The sequence below is a fragment of the Molossus molossus genome, unplaced genomic scaffold, assembly GCF_014108415.1.
Source record: "Molossus molossus isolate mMolMol1 unplaced genomic scaffold, mMolMol1.p scaffold_m16_p_10, whole genome shotgun sequence".
Lineage (NCBI taxonomy): Eukaryota > Metazoa > Chordata > Mammalia > Chiroptera > Molossidae > Molossus > Molossus molossus.
This window is the reverse complement of record NW_023425345.1, coordinates 78,261,002-78,281,351: the sequence shown is the minus strand read 5'-3', so window position 1 is coordinate 78,281,351 and position 20,350 is coordinate 78,261,002. Positions and strand designations below refer to the sequence as shown.

At 50.5% G+C, this 20,350-nt stretch overlaps 1 protein-coding gene across 2 annotated transcripts; it reads right to left on the bottom strand.

The window, feature by feature from the left end:
- Nucleotides 1-1,489: 1,489 nt before the first annotated feature.
- KRT2 (keratin 2) lies at nucleotides 1,490-8,851 on the bottom strand. 2 transcript variants are annotated; one of them, XM_036251146.1, is made up of 9 exons: nucleotides 8,239-8,851; nucleotides 7,129-7,343; nucleotides 6,691-6,751; nucleotides 5,805-5,900; nucleotides 5,005-5,169; nucleotides 4,578-4,703; nucleotides 3,560-3,780; nucleotides 2,404-2,438; nucleotides 1,490-2,305 (listed from the first exon to the last, which is right to left on the bottom strand). In XM_036251146.1, the coding sequence occupies exons 1-9, from the start codon at nucleotides 8,830-8,832 to the stop codon at nucleotides 1,875-1,877; spliced, it is 1,944 nt and encodes a 647-aa protein (XP_036107039.1). In that variant the 5' UTR covers nucleotides 8,833-8,851; the 3' UTR covers nucleotides 1,490-1,874. The 2 variants fall into 2 exon arrangements, with proteins under 2 accessions (XP_036107039.1, XP_036107040.1); XM_036251147.1 differs by having other exon boundaries at nucleotides 1,490-2,292; nucleotides 2,406-2,438.
- Nucleotides 8,852-20,350: the final 11,499 nt, after the last annotated feature.

Genomic DNA, 20,350 nt, shown 5'->3' with positions numbered 1-20,350 from the left:
CGACTTCCACTTGTGCAACTCTGGCCAGTGTGATACCAACCCCAAGAGCCCCTCCCACGGCCCAGCCATCCCCGAACTCCCAGGAGGTCCTGGTCAGGTGACAAGGCCTTTGGGGGAAAGGGGCTGAGATCATCTTCACACTAACAGAAGGCCGCCCTGCTTGGGACGTCCAGGGATGCAGGCTCCCGAGCGCTGCTGGATGGGAGGAGAAAAGAAGGGTCCATTACATGCTGACGGTGTTGGGGGACTTCTCTGATGGGGGGAAACGTTCTGTGGGAATAGCAGTCTTCTATGTTGGAGGCCACTTTATAGTCCCTGAGACTACCCCAGATATTCTCCTTCAGGCTTATGAGAACCCCCATGGGGACATAGGACTGCAGGGACATAGAGAGCCTGGGACCTAGGTGCAGACGAGGGATTTCTGCCCTGGAAACTCAGAGCTGCCAAGAGCCTGGATGGGAGTTCAGGGGACTCAGCCAGTTTGCCCCGAAGAGAAGGGGCCTCAGAGCTTTTGTCAGAAAGGGCGGGAGTGGGGTGCAGGCTGTGGGTAATGCTTAAGAGTGGCTTTTTCTGGCCTGGTCCACATGGCTCAGTGGATTGAGTGTCGTCCCATGGACTGAGAGGTCCCGGTTCGATTCCTGGTCAGGACACATGCCCGGGTTGTGGGCTCAATCCCCGGTGGCGGACATGCGGGAAGTAGCCAATTGATGTTTCTCTCTCACATTGATGTTTGTATTTCTCTCCCCCCCCCCCCCTCTAAGAAAGTCAATAAAAACATATTAAAACTTTAAAAAGTGTGGCTTTTTTTTTGGAAAAGAGAATTTTCCACAAATCCCCCTGTCAATTTCCTGGCAATATTACAGTCCCCGTGTCTGGCACATACTTTTTGAGAACATCACCCTCATCCTCTGACTCCAGGGCTGGCCCCTCTTCCTCACCGTTCTTTTTATTTTTTTTTATTTTTTTTTTTATTTTTTTTTTTTATTATCCTCACCCGAGGATATTTTTCCATTATTTGTACAGATAGAGTGGGAGGGAGAGAGAGGAAGGAAGAGAGAGAGAGAAACATAGATGTGAAGGGACACATCGAGTGGCTGCCACCCGCACGACCAACCAGGGCTGGGGACAAACTGCAACCGAAGTACGTGCCCTTAGCGGGAACCGAACCCGGGTCTCTCCGGACCGCAGGCCGACGCTTTAACCGCTGAGCCAAACTGGCCAGGGCTTCCTCACCGTTCTTAAAGACTTCTAGAAGAAAACATCCCTTGGCCTCTCCTAGCCGCACTGCCTCAGGGCAACACGTTCCTGCTCCAGGAAGCCTCTCTTGCACCCTTTCCAAAGCTCTCCACTTCCGGGTGTAAGTTACACAGCAATGAGTAACAGCTCCTGGCTACCCACGTCTGCCAAAGCTTGACATGAAACACACATCACGTGCTCTGAGTTGCAAATGAAGTTTATTGTGCAGACACCAAGACCACAGCACGTTAGATGCAGGAGCCAGCAAAACAGGCTATGTACACAGAAACAGGTTTCCTGGGGGCACTGCCAGGGGAGAGGCGCGGGCTTTGAAATGGGTCCTCGACAGGATGCTTGTCTGGGGTGGGGAAGGACCACCAAATGGGCAATGCAAGGAGGGCCCAGGAATAGGGGCGTGACTGGAAGCACAAACCTAGGCAATGATTTTTCCCAGGGGACACAGGGTGTCTTGTCACTGGCTTCAACTAATTTGTTTGAAGAGGAGCTATTTCAAAAATTCTATGTGGGCATCCCTTTCCCCCAAAATGCGATCAGAGGTGGATGACAAGGTTTGCTCTACTGTCAGTTAGATGTACAGAGACAAGCTTCTAGAGTGGGAGAATCAAGAGCAGGACTCTTTATCTGAAAGAGAAGCTCACGTTGGAACTGTAACCTTCACCGGAGCTAATCTTCTCGCCACCTCCCCCTCCCATTTTAGTGCCACCCCCAGAACCATAGCCTCCTCCAGAGCCTCCTCTAGAGCCTCCTCCAGAGCCGTAGCCTCCTCCAGAGCCTCCTCTGGAGCCTCCTCCAGAGCCTCCTCCGGAGCCGTAGCCTCCTCCAGAGCCTCCTCTGGAGCTGCTGCCAGAACCATATCCTCCTCCAGAGCCATAGCGCCCACCGCCGCCACTTTTGGAGCTCGACCCTCTGCCTCCAGAGCCGTAACTGCTGCTTCCAGAGCTGAATCCTCCTCCTCCTCCTCCAGAGCCGGATCCTCTACCTCCAGAGCCAGAGCCTCCGAAGCCGGCCCTGGACGCCACGTTCGAAGAAACAGTGCTGCTTGTCACAGCTGCAGAGAGAAACGGTGTCACCACAGCAACTGCTGACTGCCTCCGCCTCTCTCCACCCGGCACACCACCCGTAGCACAGGCCCACACCCCCACTCACACACAGTCACGTTGCTGCTGAGGTCTCCAGACATCCTGTAAAGGGGAGAGAGAAAAGAACTCAGGGCGGAGCACTCAGGTCCGCACCCATGTTGTTTTGCAAGTGTCCCCTACACACGTGCAGATGGCCTCTGACGTCAGCCACCAGGCCTCAGAGAGCCACTCTCTTCTGTGCGGCCAGATGGCAGAGACGGGACCAGCCGCACGTTCCACACTGCCTGGCATCCCAATCTGTCTAAGCTTTTAGCTCTGATAAAAATGATCGAAAGTCAAATTCACTTTAGACTTTGCACCCATTTTTGTATCTACATCCATCTTAAAGAGTCTGATATTCAAAATCCAAGCCACACCAGAAATTTTGAAATGAGGCTGCACTGTGTGAACATTCCACTTAGATCAGAAAGAACTGCAACCCTGGACAGCCCTCCCGTCCCGCCCTCCTGCCCCACCCTCCTCTGCTCCATCTGAAATCTTTCCCACTGCCTCCTGCAAGCTGGGTTATCAGGCCGCCCCGCACACAGGCTCCGAGCAGCAGCCCAGCCAAGCCGCTCCCTCCGCCACACAGGCTCGCTGGTGGCCCGGGGCAGCTTTTCCTCTCCAGTTGCTTACAGGGGTACGAATAACACTGACAAACTTCCAACCACATTGGTGAGAAAGGCTCCCTTTCAGGGGATTAGCAAATGGCTCTGTTTATCTCTCCAGAAACCTGCAAAGCATTAGATCTGGCGCCCGCTCTGGGTGAGCAAGCCCCAGCCAGTCCACGTGTTCCAACCCACCATCTCCCCGTCCCATGTCACAGTGTGGAGGGAGGAGAGACTGTGCGCCCCGCAGACCCGGAATGCAAGGTTTCATGCTGTCTAGAACTAACCTGTTTTCACAGCATTTTGTTTTCTCTTTCAGAAAATACCACAAATTAACTTATTGCTTAGCTTAATTTAATGTACTCCACCTTGTTAGTCATTCCATATCGATAAATCTACCACTGTATAGTAATGCTTTCTGTCCTGAATCTCCGCTTGGAGGACATCGTGATATCAGCTCTCAGCCATCAGAAGGCCCTGCTCCACCCTGCTTTCCCTGCCTTTGCCTCCACCCCTGGCTCTAAGAGAGAAGGGAGGATGCACCAGGGTCCCTTCTGCCCTCCCAGCGCCTCTCACCTGCACTCCTCGCCCTCCAGCAGCTTGCGGTAGGTGGCGATCTCCACGTCCAGGGCCAGCTTGGTGTTCATCAGCTCCTGGTAGTCACGCAACAGCCGGGCCAGGTCCTCCCGGGCCTGCTGCAGGGCCTCCTCCAGGTCAGTGAGCTTGTTCTTGGCATCTTTAATGGCATGCTCTCCCCTCTGCTCAGCGTCTGCAATGTTGTCTTGCACATTCTTACACTGGGGAGAAGCAGAAAAGATTTCTTTAGAGAATGGAGTCTGCCTGGCAGAGAGGAAGCAAAGGTGTTTAGGGTGTGGGAGCCAGAACCGTGGCCCTGGAAGTGCTGGCTTCCCTGGAGGTAATACAAGCTGCAAACAACTGTGCTAAGACGCCCTGTTGTCTCTGGGCGTCATTTTCCCAAGTCACCTTTGACTGGACCCTTATGAATTTCCCATAAAGACCTTTGATCCTCACAACACAGAGCCAGAATCATTATCCCATTTTATGGTTGCAAATGGAAACATCTGATGTGGACTACATCACAAATCCTGTTGTCTGTGCAATAGATTCTGTGCCCCTCATCATCTCTTCCAAAGTTAATGTCCAGCCCTATGTCAGCTCCCTGCAATGCTCACTGCCCCTCCATCATGCAACCAGCTTTCTCAGGGCTGAGCCGCAGCGGGAAGCTTCCTGCAATCCACGGCAAGTCCAACAACCTCTTGCTTTATTTGTTATTATTCCCTTTCACTAATGTAAGCGGTCCAAAAGTGGACACAGTTCTTTCCCTGCACTACTCCTTGCTTTAGAATGTCTCTCAGGCCACTCTAAACATTGTTATAAGGCTTAAATTATGTTCACATCAAGGCATTGGGGATCAGCATGTGCTAGATTAGAATATCTCAGTTTCTCTCTCTGTCTCACACACACACACACACACACTTGCACACACCTATACACAGCCTCCCACAGCACCCCACACCACCCCAAGCCCCAGTCAACCAGTGGAGCTGCACCAGTGCTCAGGGCCACACCCCACCTGCTTCTTCACGTGGTCAATCTCCCCTTTCAGTCTCTGGATCATGCGGTTCAGCTCGTTGATTTCCATCTTGATCTCTTTCATGCTGTCTCCATGTTTCCCTGCAGTGATCTGAAGCTCCTCATACTGTATGGAAAGAGGAGGACAGTTGCAGCTGGGAAGGGGCTTGGTTTGAGCCAGGAAAAGTCTGATACTGGTCCAGGGAGGGTCAATCAAGCCAAATGGCATGGCTGCATTCATGGGAGGTGGAGACCATCTCACACCCCAGAACTCAGTGCCAATCTCAATTGAGGGCATCTGGAGTACTGTGGACACTTTCTGGGGAACGATGCCTAACTTCCATTAGATAAGAACACCGACAATCTCATTGTACAGTTTCTGGCTGATTGGAAGAAGCTGTGGCTCTCCCTGAGCTCCTAGTACTTGCCTTGCTCTGGTACAGGGCCTCGGCCTCAGCCTTGCTCTTGTAGGCGATCTCCTCATACTGGCTCTGGACCTCGGCGATGATGCTCTCCAGGTCCAGGTTGCGGTTGTTGTCCATGGACAGAACAACATTGGTGTCGGTGATAGTCTGGTGCGTCTGGCTCAGCTCCTGCAACACACAGAAGGTCTGGCCATGGTTTCCCTGCCCAGTGAGCCAGCACCCCCTCCCCAGTGTTCAGGAAATGCACAGAGTCTCAGACTCAGCGTGCACTGCATGGGATTTAAAGTGCTGTAACCACTGTTCCTCGGCTCCTGCCAAGGTTGTCCTGAGAACTGTGGGAGACGGGTCTGTATTTCTGAGCCTCCTGGTTAACAGCCTTCACCATTTATGCCGTTTTGATTAGTGCCCCCAGAAAGAAGCTGCTTGATGGCAAATGCCTTAAATTTTACTTCCTGCTTCAGAAGTCACGTATGTTCACTTGGACAGGGAGCAGAGGGGTATGTCATATTTGACCTCCGAAGTATATTAGACATAGGGATGAGAACAGGACAGATCTCTCCCTAAAGGAGCTGGACGTTGAGGAATGGAGTAAGGGGAAGTTGTCCTCGTGTTTCTTGAGCCCTACTTCCTATGACATCAGAGCAGAAAGTTTCTCTCCTCCGAGACCTACACTGTAGAAGCCCCCTAGTCCTGGAATGATGGCAAGTTGAAGTCAACCAGTCCATAAACCCCACCTATAACACCTTTTCACTAATTAGGAAGGACTGTCTGTCAGTGGGAAGGGTGGAGAGCAGTCTCCTTACCGCATCAAAGAGGACTTTCATGAACTCAAGCTCCTGGTTCAGCACGTCTACCTTGGCCTGCAGCTCCACCTTGGCCATGTAGGTATTGTCCACGTCCTGTAAGAAAGGTAAGGGGCCTCTGGTAAAAGTCATTCCCCCCACTCACTCACTAACCTTTTAGCTTTCTGGGTATGGGTCCTACCCTCTCTCTACACTCCACTCCATCCAGCCCCTGTTAGCTGCTTTCCAATATCCCAGGCACCTCCAGATGAGCCATGTCCCCCTGGGACCTCACTGGGCATGGAGTCTACTATACACCTCTCCTGGGGGCTCCATGCTCATGTTCACTGCTCACGCCCTCAAGATCACTGGAGCTCTGATGGGACCGATCTTTATCAACCGTCCTCTCCCTCTTTCTTGATACACTATGGAACATACGGTCTCTGTGGTTTTAACAATCCTTAACTCCCTCATCCTGTCTGTCCATCCCAATCTCTCTTGAATTCATCTGGGTTTTATACCAAAGCCTCTGTAGGAACCAGGCTGAAAACCTACACTTTTGCCTCCTACCCTTTATCAGTATCTCAGATAACCTCTTTCAGCAAGCTTTCTAAGGGAAGTCCCATTCCTTCCTCAGCTCTTCAGAAGAATTAAGTATTCTCTGGCTCTTTCATGATCCAATCTAGGTTTTAAGTAAATTATTGATGGGAAAGGGTCTAGCAAATGGAAAACGGTCTCCAGAAACAAACTACAGCAACAATTTTGTTTCCAAGGGAACCAGTGATAGGTATGCCTCCCCCGTTCCCCTTGCCACTGCTCAAGGTTGCTCTCCAGCCTGTCTGTCTGAACACAACAGGCTTCTGAGGAAGCCTCGTTCCTACCCCAGCCAGGACACTCTCTTGCTCACCTTTTTAAGTGTCACAAAATCATTCTCAGCAGCTGTGCGCTTGTTGATTTCATCCTCATACCTGTTGGGACCCAAAGGACATAGCCATTAGATTAGTTCTATTTTGTTTACTTTTTTTTTTTTCCTTTTTCTAGTGGATTTACCCAAAATACCCTATTCTCTTGGAATATTAAGCACTCTTTAATTGTCTAAATTGAAACTATGATATCCTAAATGAGTATGTTTTCCTATAAATTAACGCTAAAACATGTAAAAATATGATTTCTAAAGCCCTAAATGTCTTCTTCACACACATACACAAAAAAAAAATTGACAAAGATCTTGCTGCCTCTCCCCTTTATCACCACAAGTGCAACCGGGAGATAGTGGCTTGCCGGGGAAATAATCAGGTGGCTCAGATGACTATTTATCTCCGCTTGGTGTTACTCTGCCACCTACTTCTTCTTATAATCCTCAACGAGGTCCTGCATGTTGCTCAGCTCTGAATCTTGTGATGTCCTTTCTGAAGACAGTGAATCTATATATTTCTTCAGCTGGCCGATGTACGCGTGAAAGATGGGGTCCAGGTTGGTGGAGCGAGTGCTGACATTAATTTGCTGCAGCAACTCCCATTTGGTCTGCAACACCTGGTTCTGCTGCTCCAGGAACCTCACCTGCCATGACCAGAAAGAGAGGACATGAGCTCTGGATTGCCCTGCTTTGGGAACTGGACAAGTCTACACAGCTTCATGCTCCCGAGACGGATGCCGGCTCGTGCCAGAGCGAGCTTATGAGCTCCCTGCCTCCGCACGGGGCAAGTTCTGCAGACTCGTAATACATTCAGCGTTCTTCATGCACAAAACTCTTTCCTCCTACTTCACCGTCTACCACTTTATTTGCAGCTGCTCCCAAGACTCCAGGCCATTTCCCTCCCATTCTCGTTGAATTCCCAGCAAAGGTCCCGTAAATTCTGGGGGAAACCCAAAAGGAGACATCCCCTGGCACTGCGCCTAAGGGTGATGAATGTGAGAGCACAGGAAGGCAGGGCTCCTCCGTCTGGCTTTTAAGAGCCTTGTAAATTCCTTAGGATCAACTGCCTTGAAATAAAAGAAAACCCTGTAACACTCCAAAGTGACACCACTAAAGACTTTATGGGTCACAAAACTGAGAATGTTTCTCTTGAAGGCAGGAATTTCATTCATCCTCAAACAGATATTTCAGATTCAGCTTCCCGGAATTTAACAGTAATAACGTCTAGGGAAGGAAAACGATCTCAGGAGAAATGTCGTACCAACCCTTCCAGAACCTGCTGTCACGTGGCCTGAACATCAGTCCATTACTCGTCTATCTCACTTTTTCTATGATTTTCAGAATTTTTCATAAATATTCTTTATCTAGGCAAAAACAATAAAGCCAGGGGCACAAATAACTCCTAACTGCGGACTGCGATGGAAGAGGTAGCCCACAAAGCCTGCACCCTTCCCATCTGGATATTGCTAATAGCCCGGCTTGTACGGCTACGCTGATGGGATCCTAAGAGTCAGATGGAGCCAGCTTCTCATGACTCACCTTGTCAATGAAGGTAGCAAATTTGTTGTTGAGAGTTTTGATCTGCTCCCGCTCCTGAGATTTCACATTCTGGATCTCAGGGTCAATTTTCACATTGAGAGGTTGCAGGAGGCTCTGGTTGATGGAGACTTCATGGATGCCTCCACCAGGGTATCCTCCAGGCCCGAAGCCACCAGGACCCCCAAAACCTCCAAAGCCACCGCCACCTCCCAAGCGGCCTCCACCAAAGCCGCCTCCTCCAAAACCGCCGCCTCCGAAGCCACTGCCGCCTCCGAAGCCACCTCCGAAGCCACCTCCGAAGCCACCTCCGAAGCCACCTCCTCTGCCACCAAATCCACCACCGGAGCCAAAGCTTCCACCTCCTCTGGCAACACTAATGGAGATGCTCTTGGTCCCTCCGAGGCCAACAAGACTCCGACTGCCAAAGCCGCCTCCACCATAGCCCCCTCCGCCACCGCCATGACGGCTCAAGCAGGAGAAGCTGGCGCCTGATCTCCGGCTCCCACCAGAGACCACAGCTGAGCCACTGCTGAAGCCCCGGAATCCTCCTCCACCTCCTGCTCTTCGAGATTTGCACGTGATCTGACAACTCATGATGCCTTTGCCCAGGAAGGTAAGTTGAAGGTATGAAGGTTCCTGAGAAGAGTTAAGGCTGGAGACACAACTCTGCTATTGAGAGACTATCAGGGTCCCCTTTTATGCTGCTAACTAGGTGTTGGGTGTGCATGGGTGTGGGCCCACTTATGCATGGGTTTGGTCTGCCTGGAAGCTATTCCTGGTGTGTTATTATCAAGTTATGAGCCATTAAAAATCTATAATCAGTCCGGTCCCAGAACTTGCTTTGATTGCAAACTTCTCCCATTTATCTAGGCATCTGTCATGCAATTTGATTTTTGTAAAATCATCAAAAGAGATCAGAATGTGGGTTTCTCAATCTGAAAAGGGACCTTCTGCAGAATGCTGCTCCCTGCCCTGGACCAACCCAAGGAAGGCCAGCTACCACTTGGGCCTGTGCAAGCTCCCAACCCAGTTCAGCTGATAAGGGAGATAATAAGTTTATAGACGGTGGAAGCCCCTCAATACCAGCATTAGAGTTCTCCTTGCTTTTCCCTCTGCCTCAGGAAGAGTTTTAACAAGTGCCTTTGCATGTGATGTGGGAAAATAGGTATCCTCTTACAGAAGGAAGTTGACCAGGACACTGCAAAGAGTTGTCATTCTTCAAACCACACAATAGCCAGGCGTTGATGAAAGACTTTCCTGTATCCAGAAGTTTGTATAACCATCAACTCTGTCATTTTTCTACATGAAAACCTGAAGATGAGGGGCTTAAGGAAAGTTTCTCTTCTGGGTCTATCTCAAGCTGGGCACCCAATAAAAGGTTGCAATCAGAGGCTTTGCACAGCTCCAAGATCCAAGTGGACCTCGATTTAGTCAGTCAGTAGTCATGTTTTGCCGTGATTCTGCTAATCGGTTAGGAAGCCAGGCTCTTCAGTGATACCCGGGGTTGGATAAATATCAGAAGACCCACTGAGTCACCAAGTGCAGAGCACTCACACCTGAACTGTGGCCAAATACATGCAAGAGGCACTAGAATTTAATTTAAAGTTAGAAATTCTGTTTAAGTCCCAGTTTTGCCTTTTACTGTTTCTGTGCCATTGAATTAAACTCAGTCCTATATTCTTAGCTATAAAATGGGAAATTCATCTGGAGTGTTTTGAAAACCATGATGCACAATACAAATGTTAGGTATTGTTATTTTGGGTGAGGCAAGTGCTATGACCATGAACTAAGTGCTATGACCACGAACTCCACACAGTCACCTAGGTCCCAGAACCAGGCTTTCTCAGATCCTAGGACAGAGTTAGCATACAATCATGTCAAAAACATAATCTTCAAGTTTAAGTCCCAGCTTCATTGTATTTTGGTTAAATGATCTTGGATAATTCAAAATCCCCTTTGAGCTTCAGTGTCTCATCTACGAAAAGTGAATGAGAAGAAGAATGTGGCTGTTGTAGAAACAGAACAAGATAATAAACAACGCTAAGCACAGTTGCTAGTTAATAGCAAAAACTCCGTGCGATTTACCTTCTTCACCACCTCCCCCATCTCCAACCCCATGTCTTAACCATGCCGTGAGAGTAGAGAACAGGGAGCTAGTTATTTCAGAGGTTTGATTTACAAGAAGAGAATGCTGAAAGAAGCAAATCCATGTGTCTCCTTTATGTATTTTCCTCATTTGCGCTTATATAATCATAAGTATGCAAATACATCATAAAGCTAAAAGCTTTGGAGAGAGACTCAATCCAAAGTCACATGTGTCATTATCTATAGATATCTGAACTACACCCTAATTGTCCATTACTCCATCATGACTGTGCCGAGGCCATGCCAGCTTCGGGGCGGGGTGGGGGTGTGCAGGGGGTGCTTAGTCCCTCTGTGATAGAAAGGAACGAACATTTATTGAGCATCTGCTGTGCACCAGGCTTGTGCCGCGCACACAGTCTGCACGTTTGAGCGCCTGGAATTCTGCTCCCACACCCGTCTCGCTTTCCAGCGTCTCCGCTGGGCACTTTCCCTTTCTAGACCCATTCGCCAGTTTTTGGAAGTCAAGTTGAAGAGGGAGAGCCCTCCTCTTCTCTTGAAATGAGGGGGGTGGAAGAATGGAATGTGAATATTATATAACGTTTTCGTTTCATGTGTTTTAACTTGACCTTTTCCATACCATCAATGTGCTTGTGTAGATCACATGTTCTGTATTCGGTAAAGGAGGGAAATGGGCGTTCAGACGCTGGTTCCGGCTGTGATTCTGCAGCTGACTTCCACTATGGTCCTCAATTTCTCCATCAGGAAAGTGGGAATATTTATCCTCAACCCCACGGTCCCACGAGGACATTGACCTGCTGGTGTGGTGGCTTTTAGCTCTGCTGTCTCTGAGAGCAGAACAGCGCTCCTGTAGGTCAAAAGCCTTCTTCAAACAGGCGACCAGCAAGCCCAGGTCTCTGGATGCTTTTCTTTATAGGTTTTCAAAAGCACATCCCTTGGCCCTGGCTGGGTAGCTCCCTTGGCCAGAGGAGCAGAAAAGTGAATTCCCAGTTTTAAGCAGGGGGTGGGGGGGATGGAGTGTCACGCCAGCGGGAAATACATGCGGATGCTGACCCCAGATTCTCCAGGTGGGAACTAGTTCCCCTCCCATCTACTCCCTTAGTCGCATGTGTCCTCCCTTGCGGCCTCATCACAGTCCTCCCTGTGTTACAACGAGCTGTGTTCCTGGATTTCTGCCCGTCAGAGCCAAGGGCACATTTATCTTTACCCTAAACTTCTGTTCCTTCAGCACAGAGCAGTCACTCAGGGAATAAGCCTATGATCCAAAAATCATTTCTCGGGGTTGGGGTTTGGAATTACAGCTTTTCCCTGGCATGGGAATGTGATGTGAGCAATGCTTGTGTCATCACAGTCTGCCATGCCCCTGTCCCCTAAGATCTCACCTGGACCTCATCTCAGGTTTCTGCTCCACCTCCCCGCACCCCACATCGGGGCTTCCCTCCACAGGCCAGTGAAATGAGTCTCTCCTTTCCAAAGACGCGAAGCATCAGGGAACGGAGCTGCTGAGCCTCCAGCTATCTGTTTCCACAGCCAGAGAATGGAAAACAAGTGTTTAGATTTCAAATACAAATCAAAACAAACAACAAACCCTTCTCCTCCAGCTCCTGCTGCTGAGTTCAGGCTGCTCAAAGGCTCAACACCCATAACATGTAATAACACTGAGAAAGAAGTGCAGAAAGCAGAGAGGGCTGGCCAGCTGCAGGCTGGAAACAGCTGTCCACAGGCTGGCCTGCAGCAGACACCTGTCGAGGCAGCTGCTCCCGATGCCGACTGCCGCTGAGCCGCTGAGCCGGTGCGTTATCACAACTGCCCCAGCGGCTCCCAGGGAAGGTGGGACCAGAGACTTCCAGGCTCCCAGCAGGAGTCACTTGCTCAATGTCTCCTCAGGGCCATTTCTTTGCCAGTGATGTGTTAAAACTGCTCACTCATCTGTAGTCTCAGGCCCTGACCCAGTTCTCCATCGAAGCCCAGGGCCTCCCTGCCTTTCTTACTTAACATGCCCTTTTTAGTTTTTTTCAATCAACCCCTTTTCTTGCCACCAACCTTGATTCAACTGGGTAAACTGGTTTTAACTGAGAAGCCAGCTGTGGGCAGCCAGGGCCACCCCTTTATGAAGTGCTCCATGTCCCGCGGGCAGAGGTCCACTCTGGAATGCAGACTCCAGGCTCGTCAGGAAAGCAGGAGGTGCCCACGGCTCAGAAACAGGCAGACCCCAGAAACAGAGGAGAAATGAGAGCAGGGGTGCTGCCCAGGGCACAGCAGGGATCCTCACATGTGGGTTGAACTAAGGAAGCAATCAAGCAACCAACAGAGGAAGCTTCCTGCATCGCACCTCGCACATAGTAGGTGCTCAACAAATGTCACTTTCTTTCCCACTGCAGTGTCACTTTCTTTCCCACTGCAGTGATCAAAAAGTCATATGTAGTTTTAATTTTCTAATGGGGGCCCAGCACCTCGCACCCAGGCAATGGGAAGTTACCCATCCTAGCTTGGTTCTGCAAGGGTTCAATCCACGGCTGATGAATTCAGTTCTTGTCGTGGCTACAGACACACACTGGGGCACGTGACTTGTTTGCTGAAATGCTATCTAGCCACCGAAACCACTCTGGCATATGTGCAGGTGTGACTCACCTGTGAATGTCTGCATTCACCCAGAGGGAGCCAAGAGGGGTCTCCCACGAAAAGTTCTTGTGGGTCCCAGCCCCAACCCTCGTTCCAGGCACCCATATTCTTACTCTTGACCGTTCCCATAGAGCCATCCCAACATGGAAAGACAAGTATTCCATCTCGTCCTGGTGATTAATAGTTATACTACTTATGCCTTCCTTGCAGTTCAGAAACTCCTCTGGGTTTTCCCAGACCTAATGCTGCCCTCTTCTTACCCTGCCTCTCACTCTTGGGGGGGTCTTCCTGCTAACCCTACGTAGCATCCACAGCCCTAGTTCACAGCCTCTGGACACCGGCCATTTCTTCAGCAGCGGCCCCATGCCCGGTGCCCACCGGCAGTCCCATCCGCTACTTTCAGACACACTTCTCTTTCCTCCCTCAGCCCCACCGACCCTGCCCCATCACTTAAAGCTGCCCCCCCCCCCATGACCTCTTTCATTGCTATTGAGGCTTCCGTGTTGGGCTTGCTGGGGATAATGGTAGGAAGAGGCAGGCGGAGAAGTCGTCCCCTCACAAACAATGAGAAAGAGAGAGAAAAGCATGAAAACAGATGGAATTTTTAAAGACCAAATAGTTTCTTATTTTAAGAGACTCGTGTTTCTCAGTCTAGCAACAAAGTTCTTCAAGATGCCTTCAGACCTGTGGGTGCCAAAAATACCTTGTTTGGGAAGGAATGGGCAAAAGGCTTGATTCTGGATGACCTGCTTGCTACAGTTTTTTATCCTCCCACCTCCAAACAAAGGAGCAGGAGGAAAAAGAAAACTGTTCAAAACTCTCTGGACAACTTTTTTTTAAAATAGCAAATATCATGGGTCTTCTAAACTCTTCTTTAAAAGTCTTTTCAATTCTAAAAAAAAAAAGCAAGTGCAATCATTGCTAATTAAGCAGTGAATGTTTAATAGAGTCATCCATTTGGGATGTGTCAAATGTACGACAGTTTTATTTTTATGAGCCATAGACATACTTCATTGCCCGTCAGGTATTCAAAGCAGCGTATTTATCTCTGTTTAGCGGTACATTCTTTTATAAGGGACGTTGTGTGATAGGCTGGGAAGATCATGTTTAGTTGTAAAGGTCAAGTCCCTCTGCCAGACTCTAGCAGTGTGACCATGCATGTCGCCCCTCTTGCTGGGCCTGCCTTTCCTTCCCTGTGGCCTGAGGGGCTTGGAAAACAACACGAATAGGAGTAACATTAGAGGAGGGGTCAGTGAACCTACACTCTGTTGCAGCCCTGTGCCCAGCTGACCTCAGAACCTGGCGGCAGCCCACAGCCTTCCTGAGCCTTGGTTTTCCTCATCTGCGACCTGGAGGCATTGAACTGCAGATCAAACCCAGACTCTGCTTTCATTTATTTTCTCACTGAAGAACAAAGGAAGAAGTGGCAGCCGCAAGGCCGACGAGGACTCTCTCCTTGGCGTCAGGGTTCACCGGCAGACCTGGTAGCAGGCACTTCACCTCTTCTTCTCGGTGCCACGTTAGCCACTGAGAAAATTATAACAAAAGTTCACGTGTCTGAGCTTTGGGGTCTCTGGGGTGTACATCTTCAGGCTCTCTCCTCCCTCGGACGGAGCTCTTTTGCTGTGTCTGACATCTGTCTGAACACCCTGACTCGGGTGCATGCTTCAGAGAGGCATCTCCCACACAGCAACTCCAAAGACGGGTGGGAACGTCGTGGAGCCTCTCAACGAAGACCCTTGGGGGCAGAGGTGGAGGTGCGGAATCTGTGTGGACCCTACCTTCCCTACCACCCCCCAAATCAGCATTTCAGCTGGTGCCTAGACACTAGAGCATATATGGTTAGGGCTCCCTGTGCCCCCATACTTCCGGTCAGACCCCACACAGCCGCACTGTCTGCTCAGGGCCTGCCCTCTGAGACCCACTGCTACTTACGTGGAGTTGGCCCACGTCCACACTTTGGAAGTCCCCAGAGGGTGAGGATGGTGGCCATACTTCTCTGTAGGTTTAGCTGCAGGACATTCACTCTCAAGCAGGAACAATGCTTCTCTGGTAAGAAAGAGAGAGGTAATACTGAGAGACTTCCATGATGGGGATGTGTGGTAGGGCTGTGGAGGCAGGTCCACGGCACCAGATCGTGGCTGACACTTTTTGTGGCCCTGTTCTGTGTAGACACTGACCAAGTACAAGTCCTGTCCTCCAGAGCCAGCAGAAAGAAGTGTCAGGTTTGGCCAAGCAGCTCACCGTCGGGACCTCCTCCCACGTGGGCAGTGGACTCAACATCTGGAGTTGCTGACCCGGGAAGGGTGGGTTCACTTGTTTGGCCTCCTTGGCAGGACCTCAAATATCTCCCACTTGTGCCTTGGCCGAGGGCTCAGTTGGTTAGGAGTGTCCCATGGACCAAAATGTTGTTTTGTTGGTCACAGGGATTCCCAACGTCTCTCCAGACGCCAGAGGGCCAGTAGTTTGGAACTTCCACCCTCCCCAGCTCCTCTCCACACTCCTCTGTCTTTTTCATCTCTCCAACCCTCTCCTGCTCGGAATCCCCCTTCTCTGGAAAGCGTGGATCAATCACATGGGATGCCTGTTCCCCCTTAACTCTGTGCTTCTTACTCTATCTCATCTGTGCCTTTGTTTCACCTTATTTAGCTGATTTTGACTCCACTCTCTCAAGTGGCCGGCCACGTTCGTGGGTCCTGGCTCACACTCTCCCAAGGCGGCTTTTAACCAGGAGTCCACGGGGGTCCAAGGAGAGTCTCTGGCTGGGCCCTGGGCAGCTCTTGCAAAGCGGGGTGCTTACTTGGGAGTGCGCCATTTCACCGAGGAAAGGGAGCACACTCCTCCAGGTTCCCACTGGGGCCCCTGACCCGCAGAGGTGTGCCCAGCATTGCCGGGACTGACCCCGCTCCCTGGTGTTTCCTGCCACCTGCCCCAGGTCCTGACTACTCCAGCAGCTTGCCACATTGCCACAAATTTGCTAACTGACGCTGTCTCTCTGGCCACTACTTTTTGGCCACACGTGGCAGCCACAGGAAGAGGACTTCACAGTGTCAGGATGCTCTGGGTTTCTGCTCACACCCAAGAGGGTGGAGATGGTGGGCGGGGAGGTTGCTGTGGGTGTGGGCCCAGGAGTGCTGAGAAGAGAAAGAATATGAGAGATTATCAGATTGAGTGTGAGAAAGAGGGGGTTCCCCTCCCTCTCGCGTGTCCCAGGAGATCTGTATGTCACAAACTAGAAAGGATGGGGTGAATCTTGGCATCCTTCCCCTCCATGCAAAGTGGAATTCGGCTGGCAGGCCCTTCGGTATGACATTGCAGGGAGTTCCCAAGGGCCTCGCTGAGAACCAGTTTCAGAGGCCCTCCTGCTGCTCTCCTTGGGCACAGAGGTGCTGGCACAGCAGTGCTGTGGACTGAGCCCAGGTGTGCCGAGACAAGAATAGCGAGAGAGGCACCCACCCTGCCCCATACCAGGGGCCCTGCTCCAAGGGCAGTCTTCAGAAGTGAGGGGTAAATCAAGGATGCCTTTGGGAAGGCATCACCAACCTCCCTGAGGGAAGGGTCTCAGCTGCTGTGGGAGGGCTGAGTGTCCTGGGGGCTGGAGGGCAGAGCCTGGGCTGGGTGGGTGCCCCTGGGAAGAAGCAGAGAGTGAGGAGCTCCTGCTGCTGCTAATCTCGGCCGTGTTGAAAGAAGTGCCAGGCTGTCTGCGCGGTGTTTTCACTGCACCCACACCCTGAGCTTCCATCTCTTACTCACCGGCCACCATCCTTCTGTCTTTCCCACCTCTGCTTCCTAGGCTAGCCCCTGGGAGGTTGAGCACAGCTGGATCCCCAGGACTCGCTGTCTCTTCCAACCCATGTTCCTGCAGAAGGTCCTACACGCCTCACCCCCTCCCAGACCCAGCTGAGAGTCTGGTGTCCTGGCCCTTCTGGGACAACTGCTTCCCAGACCTGAGCAGGCTGGCTGCTTCAGTTATCTTGGGAAAGCACACTTTGCCTGTGCCATAACACTTGGACAACCATCTGCCATGGAGGGAGCAGTCTCTACATGCTTCCGTGGGAGCCACGGAAGGAGCAGTGTTGCCAGTGGAGGGGAAGGGTTGAAGTGATCCTCGTGACAGGGCTGGGAGATTCCAGAAGTTTCCTCCCGGGCGTCCTAGCAGCCGCACTCGGCTCTCTGCCTTGCGTTGGGGCAGTGGCTCCCCCGTGCCAGGGCAGACAGAGGCCTTCCAAGGACTGGGAGGGCACAGGTCCTCATCCTCCTCTGAGGGATCCTGGTGGGGACAAGGGGTGAGAAGGAAGGGTCCAGGGCTGAGTCACTGTTCTCTGCCTGGGTTACAGAAGCCATAGGCTCAAACACTGGGCCTTGGGGCTTCTTCCTGTCCCTTGGGTCTTTTCCCTGCTCTTTTCCCTATAGTCACTTTTCACTATAGTCCCAGAAAGATTTCCAACAGCAAGATTCTGAGGGATTCTCTGTCTAGGGGGAGAAAACCTACAATGATAAATCCCCTTGCGGAGCCCCTTGTCAGAAGCAAAGGCCGTGCTGAGTGCTGGTCATGGACATGGCTTCATGTCACACACCTGGGCTGAATCCCAGCCTCACCACGCACTAGCTTCTCTTTCCGTGGCCTCTATTTCCTTATCTGTACAGTGGACCGGATAGTAGCATTCACTTCAGAGAGTTAGTAGAAAAGGAATGAAATCACACATGTAACATTTAGCACGACTTCCAGCAGAAAGCAAAGGTTTCTACTTTTCCATTATCTCAGTTGCAGAAAATGTCTAGAAATTCCAACATTGTGGCAACAAAATAGAACCAGCATCAACTCCTGGGCTGCATCTTGCCACCTGACTACACACCCAAGCTCTGACCCCTTCCCCATCCCAGTTCCCAGCGGGCAGTCAGCTAGCCCTGCTCAGGTATTGACCGACCACTCACCACAAAGCTCTATGATATCAGCCTTCCCCACAGGAATGACTATTTCTTTTCAAAGGAGGACTCTTGAATGCTTCAAGGCCCACAAGGATGAAGCCATAGGGGAGAATGAGGGACAGGAGTCCAGCTTGGTCCCCAAGGAAGCACTCTTTCTTGGGTACCCCAGCTGTGCCCCTGCTCATTGGCCCCACCCCATGTTCTAGTATGTTCTCCAGGAAGAGCAAGAGTGGTAACCATAGCCGCCTTCCTGTAATACTTCAAATCATACTCACAGATGTCATCTCATTTTGACAATTTTCTTCCGAAATAAGTTGGGCAAATATTATGCCCACTTCACACATGAACAAACTGAGCCTCTAACAGAATGAAGAGACCAGCTTGGGATCAACAGATAAGTACACGGCAGAGCTAGGACCAACATCTTCGGGATTCACATTTTTCCGTGAACCCCACTTATATCCATTCCACCTTTGTCTGCCCAGTCCCTGCTCTCAACACTGAGACTGAATGAGAGTGACCTGCCCCTCTGAGAGGCGCTCCACCTCAGTCTAGTTAGTATCTGTACTGACAGCTCAGAAACATGTCAGAGACCACTCCAACTGATACCTTCCTTTTTAAGATAAAGAGACCAAGTTCAATGACTTTTCAAGGTCTCGTGACTAAAGGGTGGCAGAGCAGGAACCCAGCCCAGCATCTCTGCCACCAAACCACACGGTCGGACGGCGTGGAATTTCAGAGCCAGAAAAGGTCTCACATAAACTAACAGCAGGAGCTTAATAAATATCACAGTCAGCACCCAATTACACACAATGATGATGGAAGATAGGAAGTAAACAGGAGCTGCGTCCTTTCCAGGCTTCTAAGTCTTTCATTGTAACATTACCTCTGGGATGTTAGATGTCAAACAGACGGCTCCTTCCTATTTACACACCTGTGGGTGGCCAAGGAAGGGGCTAATAAGTTGGGTCCGCAAGCAAGATAATCCAACCCTTGTCCCATCAGACCCTTAATAGCCATATGATTGTCCTGACATTGGATGGACTTCATTTCTTCTTCTGGTCCTGCCAGGTGCACGCCTCCTGGACAGAGGCACGTGGTGCACGTGGCAAGTCACAAGTGCCAATGAGGGGTCATGAGGCTCTTGCCACGCCACCTTGCCTCATAGTCTGATATCCTCACTATGGAAACCTTGTTTATATATTAGCAAAACAAGAGAGAAGATTACTGAAGAGAAGGCAACCAAAAATGGAGCACTCCCCATGGATCTCAAATGATAACCTGTGAATGTTGATAAAGGATGGTTTAAATTAAAGTACTAATGCTCCTTTAAGGACACAGAAATATTGCTGTATGCTCTCCACTTGCCAAGAATGTTCTTCCAGCTCTACCAGGTGTAGAACAAAAGGAAATCAACTGTGCTGACAACAGGAGGAACTTAAGGCTGATAATCAAAGGGACCGATAAACTACCACATTGTGTACAGAGTAGGAACGTATGGGTTGTTGGATCCAGAAAGCTAAGCCAGAGACCTGCACTTCCCCACACCCCTCCTCATCTTCCACATAGTTGAGGTTCATTAAGGACCTGGAGCTGGAGGAGAGGCCAGACGACCTCACCTCAGTCTTCATCTCATGCACACCTTGCCACGAGGCACCCAAGCCCAAGGACTAAATTCTGGCATTTTCCTAACTGACCAAACAAAAATGTTCTCCAAATCACCTGTCAGCTGAGCTCAAACCAAGACCAAACATTTATACTTTTTAAAATAACTTGTCAAAATATCCTTGAAGTTGAATCTGAGTCTTAGGGCAGGAAAAGAGAAGAAGATTGTGAGTATTGGGGAAGATTATGGGGAAAGGAGGCAGCCATGGGTCTCGGGTTGGAAGTGGTTCCATCCAGGGTTTGACTCTCTTCTGAAGCCCCCCTTCCTGGAAAAGACCAGTCTCCTGATGTGTCTCCAGTGGAGACACATCATCTCACACGGCAGCCTCTGCCACTGTCAGGCACTGGACCTCGGTGGAAGCTCTTCTTTAGGGTGACCCCTACCACAGTCCTGACCCTCTTCATATAACAATGGTGTGATCTGTCTTCAGTGAATGTGACTGTCACACCCACCCTCAGTCCCCTTTGATTTCCTTCCAAGTCCTTTCTCTGCCCCAATTCTTGCTCTTGAACCCACACTTGCCTTTCAGTGGGTCACTCAGAACTTTTCAAATGCTCGGCACTGAGTTCAACATCCAGTGGGGAGAACGTTCTCTGTACCAAGTGATTCTCTGTACCAAGAGGGATTTAGCTGCTTCCTTATGTCTTTATAAACAGAACCAAGAAAAAATATTTGTAAAAATATTATTCCCCAAAAGTTTTCTGAAATATTTGTATCACATCATCTTCACTCTACCGGCCCCTGAGAGCTGCTGCCTTGCCGTGACCCGTACCGGTCCCAGCGCTGTGTGTA